The sequence below is a fragment of the Bombina bombina genome, chromosome 5, assembly GCF_027579735.1.
Source record: "Bombina bombina isolate aBomBom1 chromosome 5, aBomBom1.pri, whole genome shotgun sequence".
Taxonomy (NCBI): domain Eukaryota; kingdom Metazoa; phylum Chordata; class Amphibia; order Anura; family Bombinatoridae; genus Bombina; species Bombina bombina.
The window spans coordinates 786,584,590-786,600,286 of record NC_069503.1 but is presented as its reverse complement, the minus strand read 5'-3'; the positions used below and the strand labels follow the sequence as shown (position 1 = coordinate 786,600,286).

Sequence of the window (15,697 nt, the reverse complement as noted above, 5' to 3'; positions counted from 1 at the left end):
ATGTGTTTCACTTTCATTAATATAGAGCATGTTTTTGTGCTTATGCTTTCTTCCATTGCTTTCAGTGCAGTTGTCACATTCAGTAATTGTATACATGTTGTCATCAGAGTTGGTGGAGTTTATTTGGTGCTAGAAAAGCGAGCATAGACTTCATGCACAGTACAGTTTCACTAGTCAGCACTTTTAAACAAGGAAAATCAATGTTCATTCATATTCATAGGTGAGATATCTGCTGTATCCTTACCTTGTATGCTCAGCAGAATTGTTTTTATCATCAATTACTGCAACAGCCACTAACTTTCCTAAATACAAAAAAAAAAAAAAAAAAATTAAACGGACAGTCTACTTGAAAATATTTATTATTTAAGAAGCTAGATAATCCCTTTAATACCCATTCCACAGTTTTGCATAACAAACACTGTTATATTAATATTCTTTTTACCTCTGAGAATATCTTGTATCTAACCCTCTGCAAACTGCCCCTCAGTTCTTTCAACAGACGTGCATTTTAGCTAATCAGTGCTGACTCATAAATAACTCCACAGGATCGAGGATGATTGAGTATATCTATATATATATATATATATATATATATATATATATATATATATATATATATATATATATATACACAGTATATATATATATATATATCTATCTATTACACATGAACTAGCACTGTCGAAATGCCCTTCAACAGCTTAGAAATCAGTGTATGAGCCTACCTAGGTTTTGTTTTCAACAAAGCAAATTTTATGATAAAAGTAAATTGAAAATTTGTTGAAAATTGCATACCCTATCTGAATCATGAAAGATTAATTTTGATTTGACTGTCAATTTAATACTGTCCTTTCAATATCAATTACTTTTGTTTTATACCTGAAAAACAAAATGTATGCTTACCTGATAAATTTCTTTCGTTCCGGACATGGAGAGTCCACAACATCATTCCAATTACTTGTGGGATATTCAACTCCTGACTAGCAAAGCTGTTAAGTGTAACTGCCTTACCCATAACCGCCAGTCATTCAGCCAAAGGAAATGGAAAAAGGAATAAACACAAGGATGAAAAGATGCCTGAAGCTTACTCAAAAAAACTGCCGAATCATAATAAAAAAAAAGAGGGCGGGGTCGTGGACTCTCCATGTCCGGAAAGAAAGAAATTTATCAGGTAAGCATACATTTTGTTTTATTTCCTATGACATGGAGAGTCCACAATGTCATTCCAATTACTAGTGTTAACCAATACCCATGCTAGAGGACACGGAATGAACAGGGAGGAAGACAAAAAGGCAGGAGTACTTAAACAGAAGGCACCACCGCTTGAAGAACCTTTCTCCCAAAAGACACCTCAGCCGAGGCAAAAGTATCAAATTTGTAGAATTTGGAAAAAGTATGCAAAGAGGACCATGTTGTCGCCTTGCAAATCTGTTCCACAGAAGCTTCATTTTAGAAAGCCCAAGAAGGAGAGACAGCCCTAGTGGAATAAGCCGCAAATTTCTCAAGGAGGCTGCTGTCCAGCAGTCTCATATGCCAAACGAATCAAACTTCTCAACCAGAGAGACAGAGTAGAAGAAGTTGAAGTAGCCTTCTGCCCCTTACGCTTCCCCGAAAATGCGCCTCACAGTTTTCCACACCTGGAATGTGGATCACTGACCGCAAACGGCTGTAGGCCTCCGCCCACTCCACAATCCGAGATACTTCCTTCATCGCTAAGGAACTTCTCGTTCCCCCCCTGATGGTTGATGTAAGCCACCAAGGTTATATTGTCTGATTGGAATCTAATAAACTAGGACGAACCCAGAAGCGGCCAAGCCTTCAAGGCCTTGAAGATAGCCCGTAGTTCCAAAATATTGATCAAGAGGGAGGACTCCCTACTGAGTCCACAACCCCTGTGCCTTCCTGGCAACCCAAACAGTTCCCCATCCGGAAGGGCAATGAACTGGAAGTGCTGGTCCAGGAATGCAAACCTCAGGAACCGAAGCCGAAGCAAAAACATTAAACTTGTAAAAGTTTGAAAAAGTATGTAAGGAGAACCAGGTAGCCGCCTTACAAATCTGATCCATAGAGGCTTTGTTCTTAAAGGCCCAAGAGGAAGCCATTGCTCTAGTGGAATGAGCCGTTATCCTCTCAGGAGGACGATGTCCCGCTGTCTCGTAAGCTAAGCGGATGACAATCCTTAATCAAAAAGATAGGGAAGTTGAAGTAGCCTTCTGCCCCTTACGCTTCCCCGAAAATGCGCCTCACAGTTTTCCACACCTGGAATGTGGATCACTGACCGCAAACGGCTGTAGGCCTCCGCCCACTCCACAATCCGAGATACTTCCTTCATCGCTAAGGAACTTCTCGTTCCCCCCCTGATGGTTGATGTAAGCCACCAAGGTTATATTGTCTGATTGGAATCTAATAAACTAGGACGAACCCAGAAGCGGCCAAGCCTTCAAGGCCTTGAAGATAGCCCGTAGTTCCAAAATATTGATCAAGAGGGAGGACTCCCTACTGAGTCCACAACCCCTGTGCCTTCCTGGCACCCCAAACAGTTCCCCATCCGGAAGGGCAATGAACTGGAAGTGCTGGTCCAGGAATGCAAACCTCAGGAACTGAAAGTGTTCCCTGTGGATTGGAACATGAAGGTAAGCGTCCTTCATATCTATAGAGGTCGTAAACTGGCCTTCCTGAATTAAAGGAAGGATGGACCTTATTGTCTCCATCTTGAAGGAAGGGACACTGAGAAATTTGTTTAAGCACTGTAGGTCCAGAATTGGGCGGAAAGTTCCCTCTTTCTTTGGGACCATAAAAATGTTTGGGGGCCGTCCCTTCATGCCGATTTGTTTTCGGGGGGATTCTTATTCTGCTTGGACTTATTCCAGGACTGAGTCGGCTTCCAAGTACTCTTGAGTTTCTAGAGCTTGAAAGAGGATTGTTGTTGTTGGGATTTGTCAGAACGAAAATTAGAAGATTGTCATCCCTTAAACTTGTTCTTCTTATCATGCAGTAGGAAGGCACCCTTGCCTCTGGTTACCGTAGAAAAAATGGAGTCCAGGCTTGGACCAAATAAAATCTTTCCCTTGAAGGGAAGAGAAAGGAGTCTGGACTGAGAAGTCATATCTGCAGACCAAGACTTCAACCAGAGTGCCCAGCGGGCTAGGACCGCAAAGCCAGAGGCCTTTGCATTTAGGCGAATCATTTGCATGTTCGCATCACAGATAAAAGAATTAGCAATTCTCAGAGCTTTCATTCTGTCTAAAATATCCTCGAGGGGAGACTCCACCTCAATGAATTCCGACAAAGAGTCGAACCAGTAGGTAGCCGCTACGGCAACTACGGCTACGGAAACATCTTTATCAGAAAGGTTTCCATTTTCGTATCCATCGGCTCTCTGAATGAAGAACTATCCTCAAGAGGTATAGTAGTACGTTTAGCAAGCGTAGAGATAGCACAATCCACCTTAGGAATGGAGCCCCACAAATTCAGTTGAGAGTCCGGGACCAGGAGCTACTTTTAAAAAGTAGACGAGGGGGAAAAGAAAGAACCAATTCTTTTCCATTAGCTTTTAATAATGTTCACCATCTTAACCAGCACAGGAAAAGTCAAAGGAACTTTCCTGTCTTCGTAAACTCTGTCTAATTTAGGTATCATAGATTCTTCAGGCAGCGTGGCCTCTGAAACCTCTAACGTAGACAGAACCTCCTTTAATAAAAAAAAAGTGCTCAAATTTTAAATCTAAAGGACGGTTCCTCCGCAGCAGGAGGCTTAAAAGCTAAAGGACTCCAACCCAGAAAGTTCACCCTCTGAAGCTACAGAGGTTAACTCATAATCAGATAACTGGGAGATAATAGCTAAATCCAATAACTCCGGGTCAGGAGAGCTATGTTTAACCTTTCTCTTGTGTTTGTTAGAGTGAGGTAATGCACTGAGGGCCGCAGAAACCACTGTTTGTAAGTCCGCAGGAAGAGGCCACCTCTGGATGGATGATTAGATGTGCTACGGGGAACTGCATGTGGAGTGGATAATGTAGCAAGGGTAGTAATCTCACGGGACACCGAGTCCTGAGAGGCAGACGGCTCAGAGGGACTAAGAGGCTTAGCAGACTTGTCTCCCTTCTTAGACTTTATAACTGTGTTAAGGCATGTGGAACATAATTGAGTGGGTGAGAAAACCATGGCCTCCTCACAATATAAACAGGTATGATTTAGTACAGAAAGAGTATCTTCTAACATGTTAGAGTCCTCCATAGCTCAGGTTATACCCACAGGACGACACAAATAAAAACGTTTTTTTTTATTATAGAAAACGTCACCTTTATACTCCAATGGCTGGGGCACTCACCACCTCCTAGACCCAGACAGTTAAAAGAGGAAACACTCTCCTCAGGTTCAAGTCTAAGTCAGAATGGAGGAAATGGAAATGAACATAGACCACACCCGGTCACATGGAGTGCAAGACAGTACTTCCCCTGTTATTACAAGTACAGCAAGCAATATGAGCTGTGCAACACTTTCAAAAACAAAAGTGAAACCTGTTTGTTCCAGCCAAAAACACACAGTCTATCAGGCCAGGAAAAAAAAATCACACAAAGCAGCATGTAAATAATTAATACACGGATTAATTAACCCCAACTGTTCAATAAACCCCCTTCAGAAGATATTAACACTGGATCCTATCAAGGTATAAAGGAGTCACACTGTGACCCTGTTGTAGCATTTTATGTGTAAAAATGTAAACGATCTTACCTCCAGGATCCATGCTGTGGAACAGAACAGTCTTTCAAGTGTGACAGTCTTATAGCAGCGCTCCTGACATGGACTTGAGTGAGAGAAAGCAGGCAGTGAAACTCTTCAACACTGATTGCTTAGGAGCTGTTAGCAGTATTCTGGATGGTTTCGCAGAAAAACATAAATTAGGCTTACTTTATAATTTATTTTCCATCGTTACGAGGAGAGTCCACAGCTTCATTCATTACAGAACATGGCCACCAGGAGGAGGCAAAGACACCCTAGCCAAAGGCTTAAATACCTCCCCCACTCCCCTCATCCCCCAGTCATTCTGCCGAGGAAACGAGGAACAGTAGGAGAAATATCAGGGTATAAATGGTGCCAGAAGAAGAAACAAAAGAACTTTAGGTCCACCCAACAGAGAACCGGGTGGGTGCCGTGGACTCTCCTTGTAACGATGGAAATTAAATTATCAGGTAAGCATAATTTATGTTTTCAATCTAATACGAGGAGAGTCCACGGCTTCATTCATTACTTGTGGGAAACAAATACCCAAGCTCTAGAGGACACTGAATGAAAATCAGGAAAGTAAAAAGGAGGCGGACCCTATTCTGAGGGCACCACAGCCTGCAAAACCTTTCTCCCAAAAGCTCATTCTTAAAGGCCCAAGAAGAAGCCACAGCTCTAGTTGAGTGAGCCATAATCCTCTGAGGAGGCTTATGTCCCGTTGTCTCATAAGCCAAGCGAATAATGCTCCTCAGCCAAAAGGATATGGAAGTAGAAGAAGCCTTCTGCCCCGACAACAAACAAAGCTGAAGTTTGTCTGAAATCCTTCATAGCCTGAAGATAGAATTTCAAAGCTCGAACCACATCCAAGTTATAAAGTAACCGTTCCTTCGAAGAAGGATCAATCTCCACACAGTCAGCCTCAGCGAATCTAGATTCTGATACACAAAGCGGCCCTGCATCAGCAGGTCCTTGCGACAGGGCAACCTCTATGTAGGGGACGATGACATCCCCACCAGATCTGCAAACCACGTCCTCTGCGGCCACGACAGAGCAATCAGAATAGCTGATGCTTGCTCCTGATTGATGCGTGCGACTATACGAGGTAGAAGTGGTAACGGTGGAAATATGTAAACTAGGTTGAATCCCCAAGGCACTGCTAAGGCATCTATCAGTTCTGACTGGGGATCTCTGGACCACAAACCTTACCTGGGTAGCTTGAAGTTGAGTCTGGACGCCATGAGATCTATCTCCGGAGTCCCCCAACTGATGCAAATCTCTGCAAATACTTTGGGGTGAAGAGATCATTCCCCTGGATGAAACGACTGTCTGCTAAGAAAGTCAGCTTCCCTGTTGTCCACACCCGGGATGTGCATCGCTGATAGCGAGCATTTGTGGGCTTCCGCCCACTCGAAAATACAAGATACTTCCCTCATGGCTAGGGAGCTTCTCTTTCCCCCTGATGGTTGATGTAAGCCACCGAGGTAATGTTGTCCGACTGGAATCTGATGAACTTGGACAAGCCCAGGATGTGCCAAGCCCCCAGAATGTTGAAGATCGCCTGAAGATCCAGGATGTTGATCAGGAGAAGAGACTACTTCCGATTCCACCTGCCCTGTGAGTTCCTGGCACCCCAAACCGCTCCCCAACCAGAGAGAGAGAGACTCGCATCACAATCTCCCAAGATGGTCTGTGGAAGGATGTACCCTTGACAGCTGATCTGGACGCAGCCACCAAGAAAGAGATTCCCTCGACACGTTGTCCAGAGAAATTATTTGGTATAGGTCCGAATGATCACTGTTCCACTGCCTCAGCATGTACTGCTGAAGAGGCCGGAGATGGAATCTGGCAAATAGAATGACATCTATAGTGGATACCATGAGCCCAATCACCTCCATGCAACGGGCCACTGATGGCCTTGAGGAGGATTGAACGGCAAGACAGCTGGAGACAATCTTGCAACGTCTCTGGTCTGTTAGGAATATTTTCATGGCTATGGAGTCTATTATTGTGCCCAGGAACTCCACTCTGTTACTGGGAACCAGATAACTCTTTCCTGAGTTTATCTTCCATTCATGAGATTGCAGAAGAAGGAGAAGAGCTCTCAAATGGTCCTCTGCCAGCTGGTAGGACAGAGCCTAAACCAAGATGTTATCCAGATAAGGAGCCACTGCTATCCCTTCGTGAAGATTCTTGGAGCAGTAGCCATCCCGAAGGGAAGAGCCACAAACTGGTAGTGCTGATCCAGAAAGGCGAACCTTAAGTGATCCTTGTGAATTGGCACAGGAAGGTAAGCGTCCTTCAAGTCTATCGTAGTCATAAACTGACCCTCCTGAACTAGGGGCAGTATAGACCTTATTGTCTCCATTTGTAACGATGGAACCGACAGAAACTTGTTTAAGCACTTTAGGTCTAGAATTGGGTGAAACATGCTCTATTTCTTTGGTACCACGAAAAGGTTTGAATAGTACACTAGAGCCCTTTCTGCTAGAGGTACCGGTACTATTACTCCTAGAAACGATAGATTTGACAAGAGGAATCTGCTCCTGGGAGGATGAGATTTGAACCCTATCCTGTAACCCAGGGCAACAACCTCCAGAACCCAAGGATCCTGTACGTCTCTCATCCAAGCCTCCGCGAAAAGAGAAAAAGTCTGCCCCCTACGAGATTCAGAGACGGATCGAAGGCCGCTCCTTCATGCTGATTTTGTCTCAGCGGGCTTCTTGCTCTGCTTGGCCTTATTCCAAGACCGAGAAGATTTTGGACTGCTCGGACTTCCCGGCAGATTGCTGTCGTTGGGACTTGTCCGAACGAAAAGGGATGAAAATTAGGACCCTTAGGTTTATTCTTCTTATCCTGCGGTAGAAAGGCACCTTTGCCCCCCGTGACCGTGGATATGATAAGAGTCCAGGCCTGGACTGAAAAGAACCTTTTCCTTAAATGGAAGCAAAAGCAATCTATATTTGGACATCATGTCAGCAGACCACGACTTCAAACACCAGGCCAGAACAGACAAGCCTGATGTTTTGGCATTCAAGCGAATAATCTGCATATTAGCATCACACATAAACAAATTAGCTACCCTCAGGGCCTTAATTCTTTCATGTATATCATCGAGGGGAGTTTGCACCTCAATCATTTCTGACAGAGGTTAGAAATTCCACTTTGATATATTAGAATTGTACTATTCAGCTTAGTTTGGCTAATGTCATAGTGTTAGGACCAGTCTATTATGGGACACCTTGTAAGTGGTGACTGGCTGAGCAGAATATGGCCATATTGTGTGACTAAGATCCCATCTTTATTTAAAAGAAGTGTAAGAAATATTAAGAAGGCAATTTTTTGCAGCATTAAGAAACAAGTTTATAATATGTGAAATAATATGTGGTCTCATGTGTTTTGAGGTGCGCCAATACCTGTTTCTAAATTATATTTATTTTGGTCACTTTGGCAGCACTCCCACAATATGTACATTTAAAGGGACACTTAACACCTGAAAGCTAAATTCATTAAATCTAACTCCTTCTGATTAATGAAACTCAAGTAATCACAGATGTCTATGCCATCTTGGAAGCTGACCCAAATTGTTTAAAAAAAAGTGTTTTCAATTACAATGCTGTACCTGTGCTTGATATTCTTATGTATGCTGCCATATTGCAACATGCGTTGCACACAGGTACACGAACAGCACATGCTGCTTAGAGGAATCTCGCTCACTATGATACATGCAGAATGTGTGCTGCAGCGTTTGTAGAGACATTTTTATTTATGAATGAATAGTATTTTTAACATCATAATATAATGTTATTGTAAAAAACAAATTACATTTTATAATGTTCCCTAAACAAATCTGATGAAGTCAGTGCACGGCTCCAGGCACCATACTTGAAAATAGCAAGCTACTGGGAGAGAGGGGAGAGTCCTGGGAATAATGGGTAAAGCTTTGCGTAGTAAAATACAAACTCTGTGGCGTGATGGTTATATCTAATGGTTCCTGACCCTGCAGTAGATAATACTGCATCAGGAGTTCCTTTCTCTTTCAGCCCTAATGTTAAAACCCTCCTGAGACTTGAAGCGTGACTCCTACTGTCGGCTTGACATAGACAGCCCAGCTCGTCACTGCCAGGGAGCGTGTGCAAACTCCACAACTGCAGCCTGTCACAGCCAGTGAGCAATGCATCTGGTAACCATCTTCAAACTACTGTTTATGTCAGTAGGAGTCGCGCTTCAAGTCCCAGGAGGGTTTTAACATTAGGGCTGAAAGAGAAAGGAACTCCCGGTGCAGTATTATGTACTGCAGGGTCAGGAACCATTAGATATAACCATCATACCACAGAGTTTGTATTTTACTATGCAAAGCTTTATCCATTGTTCCAAGGACTGTTTTCTCCCCTCCCCCTCTCTCCCAGTAGCTTGCTATTTTCAAGTATGGTGCCTGGAGCCGTGCAATGATTTCATCCGATTTGTTTAGGGAACATTATAAAATGTAATTTGGTTTTTACAATAACATATTATGATGTTAAAAATACTATTCATTCACAAATAAAAATATCTCTACAAATGCTGCAGCACACACTCTGCGTGTATCAAAGTGAGCAAGATTCCTCTAAGCAGCATAGTTGTGCTTTGTGTGTCACGTGACTGCTGTGCTCATGTAAGTTGCAATATGGCAGCATGCATAGAAACATCAGGCACAGGTACAACATTGTAATTGTATACACTTTTTTTTTTTTAACAATTTGGGGTAAGCTGGCAAGATTTCATAGAAATCAATGCTTACTTACGTTTGTTTGATCAGAAGGAGTTAGATTTATGGTTTTTTAGCAGGTGTTTAATGTCCCTTTAAAAAACATATGCTTTTATTAGATGTGCTTAATCAAAATTTCTTGCTGATTTATCACTAGGGAAACTGACCAAAGCCCTTTGGTTTAAAGCACTCCACCCAGTTCAGGTGTGTTCCTGACAATGTTATTTAACTGTGTGTATATAAAGCCAGGAAGCCTCATCATATGCAGTCTGGATGAGAGGTATAGTATTGTAATGTTGGAATCCCACTTTGGTATATCAGAATTGCATTGGCTAATTTCACAGTGTTAGGAAATATTAAGAAGGCAACTTTTTGCAGCGTTAAGAAACAAGTTTAAAATATGTGAAATAATATGTAGCCAGGAAGCCTCATCCCATGCAGTCTGGATGAGAGGTTGGAAATTCCACTTTGATATATTAGAATTGTATTATTCAGCTTAGTTTGGCTAATTTCATAGTGTTAGGACCAGTCTATTATGGGACACCTTGTAAGTGGTGACTGGCTGAGCAGAATATGGCCATATTGTGTAACTAAGATCCCATCTTTATTTAAAAAAAAAAAAAAAATTTAAGAAATATTAAGAAGGCAATTTTTTGCAGCATTAAGAAACAAATTTAAAATATGTGAAATAATATGTGGTCTCATGTGTTTTGAGGTACGCCAATACCTGTTTCGAAATTAAATTTATTGTGGTCACTTTGGCAGCACTCCAACAATATTTACATTTAAAAACATATGCTTTTATTAGATGTGCTTAATCAAAATTTCTTGCTGATTACCGACAGAGAGTCACACCAATAGGTAGCGGCTCCCGTCACCGCAGCGACTGCTCCTGCAGGCTGAAATACGAACCCTGTGTGCTGAAACATCTTTCTTAACAGGGTCTCTAATTTCTTATCCATAGGTTCCTTAAACGACAAACTATCCTTGAGTGCAATAGTGGTGCGCTTAGCGAGCATAGAGATAGCTCCATCCACCTTAGGGACAGATCCCCACAATTCTAGCTAAGAGTCTGGAACCGGGAACAATTTTTTAAACAACGAAGAAGGGGAGAAAGACTATATAAGTCTCTCCCATTCGTTCTTAATAATATTTGCCATCTTTACGGGAATCTGGAAAGTCTGGGGCACTACCCTGTACTCATAAACCTTATCAAGCTTAGGAATAGAAGGTTCCTCTGGTAACTTCGGTTCCGGAACCTCTAGGAGTAGCCAACACCTCCTTTAATAAAAAGCATAAATTCTCCATCTTAAACCTAAAGTCTGGTTCCTCCGCAGCAGGAGGCTTAGAGGCAGCAGATTCCGAACCAGAGAGAGTATTCTGAAGTATCGGAATCCTCTGCATCAGCGGACAATTTAGGCTCAAATACACCCAACGGAGTAGATGACCCGTGGGAAGGATAGCAATGTTTAACCTTTTGCTTGCACTTATCCGAGTGAGGTAAAGCACTAAAAAGATTGCGGATACTGCCGTATGCAACTGCTCAGCAAAATGAGGCGGCAACGTGGCCCCTCCGGTAGGAGGATTAGAAGTGCACTGGGTAACTGCATGTGTAATCGGAGATGAATGTAGGGAACGCCCCTCACGGGACAGAGAACCCTCAGATGTGGACGGCTCAGTGGTACTAAACATCTTATTTCTTTTAGATATCACTATTTTATCGAGGCATGTGGAACATAGTTGAGCAGGTGGGTATACCGAAGCCTCCTCACAATAAACACAGGCATTAGATTTAGGTAAAGAGGGAGTACCCTCTAACATATCAGAGTCCTCCATAGCTTGCACATTTAATAAGGACTATAGAAAAGATTAATTGGCACCTTTATACTCTCAATGGCCAGGGCACTCACCACCTCCTATGACCCAGGCCCACAGAGAAACTCGCTTTCATCACCTGCACACCCGGTCACATGGAATACCGTGCAGGACCATCCCTGCAGCCAAGAAAAAGCGCGCCAAATAAAACAGGCTGCACAGTAATTAAAGGAAGGAAAAGCCTGACTGTTCCACATTGCCAGAGACACATCTCACACATGTCACATCAATAAAACACAATAAAGCATCATGTATACATCCCCCCTGTTCAATAATCACCTTCCGGAGATATTAACCCTTAACTCTATAAAGATAAAAGGAGCCACACGGTGACCCTGTCTTCTTGCGTTATCATTACAGATATAAAAAAATGAAACAATCTTACCAAAATCAACGCCTTGGAACAGGAACACGGCCTCTCAAGTTTGACAGTGTGTAGCACCGCTCCAGACATGAACTTGAGTGAAAGAAAGCAGGCAGTGAAACTTGTCAACACTGATTGCTTAAGGAGCGGTTAAAACGAATCGGGATGGTTTCACAGAAAGACTCTCCCTGCATCCCCAGACCCTAACATTTGTCAATGCTCTCAATGAGAGACTGACAAGACTACTTAAAACTCCAGTCCCATTCCGAAGAGTATTACCCTCCATAAGAGACTACTCCGAAATCTTCTGACACTTCTCTGACATCCTCCTGTGATGAAAGGCAATGAATGACTGGGGGATGAAAGGAGTGGGGGAGGTATTTAAGACTTTGGCTGGGGTGTCTTTGCCTCATCCTGGTGGCCAGGTTCTGTATTTCCCACAAGTAATGAATGAAGCCGTGGACTCTCCTCGTATTGGATGGAAAACTTTCTCCAGACTCTAATTTTCATCAATACTCTCACTGAGAGATTGACATGACTACTTAAAACTCCAGTCAAATCTCGAAGGGCAGATACCATTTTTCAGGACTTTCCGAATCTTCTGACACTTCTCTGCCACCTCCTAACATGACGAAAGGCAAAGAATGACTGGGGTAATGAGGAAGTGGGAGAGATATTTAAGCATTTGGCTGAGGTGTCTTTACCTCCTCCTGGTAGCCAGGTGTTGTATTTCCCAACAGTAAGGAATGAAGCCGTGGACTCTCCCTATCTTAGGAAGGAAAACAATTTGATATCAACAACATGCATCGGCTCAAACAGAGCCTGCTGCAAAACTTTAAAGGGATACTAAACCCATTTTTTTTTCTTTCTTGATTCAGAAAGAGCGTGGCATTTTAAGTAACTTTCTAATTAAGTCCTATTATAAAATTTTCTTTGTTCTCTTGCTATATTTATTAAAAAAAGAAGGCATCTAAGCTAAGGAGCCAGACAAGTTTTGGTTGAGTACCCTGGACATCACTTGTTTATTGGTGGGTGCATTTAGCCACCAATCAGTAAGCATAACCCAGGTTGTAAACCAAACATGGGCCGGCTTCTAAACTTACATTCTTGCTTTTCAAATAAAGATAGCAAGAGAATTAAGAAAAAATGATAATAGGAGTAAATTAGAAAGATGCATAAAATTGCATGCTCTATCTGAATCATGAAAGAAAAAAAAATGGGTTCAGTGTCCCTTAGAGATCTAGATTAAGGCGCCAAGGAGGAGCAACGGGTTTAAACACAGGCCTGATTCTGACCAGGGCCTGTACAAAAGCTTGAACATCTAGTAAGTCTGCCAGACGTTTGTGCAAAAGGATAGATAATGCAGAAATCTGACCCTACAGAGTACTGACTGACAAACCTTTCTCCCGGCCATCCTGAAGAAAAGATAAAATACGGGGAATCCGTATCCGGCTCCAGGAGAAACCCTTAGATTCGCACCAATAAGATATTTATGCCATACCTTACAGAAAATCTTGCGAGTAACAGGTTTGCGAGTCTGAAGCATAGTATCAAAGACCGTTTCGGAAAAACCACATCTAGACAGAACTAGGCATTCAATCTCCAAGCAATCAGCTTCAGAGAATCCAGGCTTGGAAGGAGGAAAGGACCCTGAATTAAATGGTTCTTCCTCAGAGGTAACCTGCAAGGAGGTAGAGATGACATCCTTACCAGATCCTCGAACCAGATCCTGCGAGGTCATGCAGGAGTTATTAGGATTACCGATGCTCTCTCCTGTTTGATACAAGCAATAACTCGTGGAAGGAGAGCAAACAGAGGAAAAACAGTGTTAGACCAAAATTCCAAGGAACCACCAGAGAATCTATCAGAGCGGCCTGAGGATCTCTTGACCTAGATCCGTACTTTGGAAGCTTGGCATTCTGACGAGACGCCATCAGATCAAACTCCGGAACCCCACACATGAGGGTTATTCTGGAGAGCACTTCCGGACGGAGAGCCCACTCCCTGGGAAGAAAAGTCTGTCGGCCCAGAAAAAACACCTCCTAATTGTACACTCCTGGAAAGTGGATGGCAAATAGAAGACAATCGCTAACTTCTGTTCACTGCAGAATGCGAGTCACCTCCATTATGGTCAAGGAATACCGAGTTCCTCCGTGGTGGTTGATGTAAACCACTGAGGCGATGAAATATGACTAAAGATAATTGAGGCCAAGCTGCAAGGCATGAAGATTGCTTTCAACTCCAAGATGTTTATAGGAAAAGAAGACTCCTCCCGAGTCCACAAGCCCTGAGCTTTTAAGAGGGCCCCAAACTGCTCCCCAGCCTAACAGGCTGGCTCCGTAGACAGAATCACTCAGGGGGTCTTGCAGAAACGAGATCCCCGAGATAGATGATCCTGAGAAATCCACCACAAGAGAGATATTCTTGTTAGGGGATTTAGATCTACCCTCTGCGATAAATCTGAATGATCTCCATTCCCTATAGTTGTAGAGGTCTCAGATGGAACCGAACAAAAGGAATGATGTCCATGGAAGCAAATATCAGACCAATCACCTCCATGCAATAAGTCATTGATGGACGAATAGCAGACTGGAGAGAAAGGAACAAAGCAAGAATATTGGATTCTGACATCCGTCAGGAAAATCTTCCTCGACAGGGAATCTCTGATTGTCCCTATGAACAAGCCCTTGTAGCTGGAACAAGGGAACTCTATTCCAGATCCACTTTCCATCTTGTGGGGACGTATAAAAGACAACAACATCTCTGTATGAGATTATGCTAGATGAAAAGATGACGCCTGAACCATGATGTCGTCACCACTGCAATTCCCAGGGATTTGTACCACTGTCAAAAGGGCCTCCAGAACCATTGTGAAAGTCCTGGGAGCCGTTGCAAGACCAAACGAAAAAAGCAACAAACTGGTCATGCTTGAAAATTTCACCTTGGAATGATTGCTCCCATCAGAAGCACACGTCAGATGAGGAAGTAGAAGCTGTACCTGGGTTCAAACCTACAACCTTCTGATTCAGGAGTGGTGGAGACACCACAAAGCCATATCTCCCCTTCTAGAAAGGCAAACCTCAAACTGGAAATGATCCCAGAAATGGGAATATGTAAATACGCGTCCTTCTGGTCTATAGTGGTCATGAACTGACCTTCCTGTACCAATGGAAGGATGGAATGAACAGTTGCCCTCTTGAAGGGCGGAAACCTTAGGAATTAGTTGAGACACTTCAGGTCCTTGTTCCTCTATAGGAACTGGTACAAATACTCCCAAAAAGGATACAATAAAACGTATTGTGAAAGAGTAAGAGCCAGGTGTGAGGTCTGAACTCACGACCTTCAGACAATGAAACTGACGTGCCGCCCACTGTGCTAACATGGCCAGTTTAAGAAGGCCATCCTCTTTACGTGGTTTATCTAACAGCTTGTGAGTACACATTCAAGGTGCAAGTAGCTGCGGCTGGTTTCGGACTGCAAACCACCTGCTTGCTAGGCTAAGTTAACCATCAGGCTACTACAGCTGGCCTTTTTATATCGTAACAAGAGAATACAAATATCAGTTTCCTGGCACCGACACTAGTCCTTAATCCATGAGGATAATATAAAATTGTGCCTATTACACAGAATAAGGCAACAGAAGCAAATATCTTAGTCTTAAATCACTAAGAAGAGATATATATACAAAGAGTAACACAAGAAGTCAGACATAGAGAAAATCATCTCCAACCAGTAGATATTATATAAAAAGTGCCCCTAAATAAAAATTAGGGAACACACATAAAAGCTTAAGCTTTAAGTCCCAAAGAAGAGAGATGACCTGTCACCTCTACAGACTGTAGAATTATTATATGGGACATAGCTACTCTCTATCAGACAAAAATATCTGATAAATGGAGAAAAAACATAAAAAAATCTCCAACCTAAAGCAAGTATTGAGCATCGTATGGTCATCTAAAAAGATTGAGAAAGCTGCCATAAAGAAAACAG

The 15,697-nt window shown here is 42.7% G+C and overlaps 1 protein-coding gene across 1 annotated transcript in view; it reads right to left on the bottom strand.

Moving 5' to 3' along the window:
- The window catches only part of TMX3 (thioredoxin related transmembrane protein 3), a 403,888-nt gene that overhangs the window by 111,835 nt on the left and 276,356 nt on the right, over window positions 1-15,697 (bottom strand). Inside the window, exon 11 of the mRNA XM_053714874.1 lies at window positions 245-302. Coding sequence (XP_053570849.1) covers window positions 245-302 — 58 coding nt within the window. The remainder of the gene's footprint in view (window positions 1-244; window positions 303-15,697) is intronic.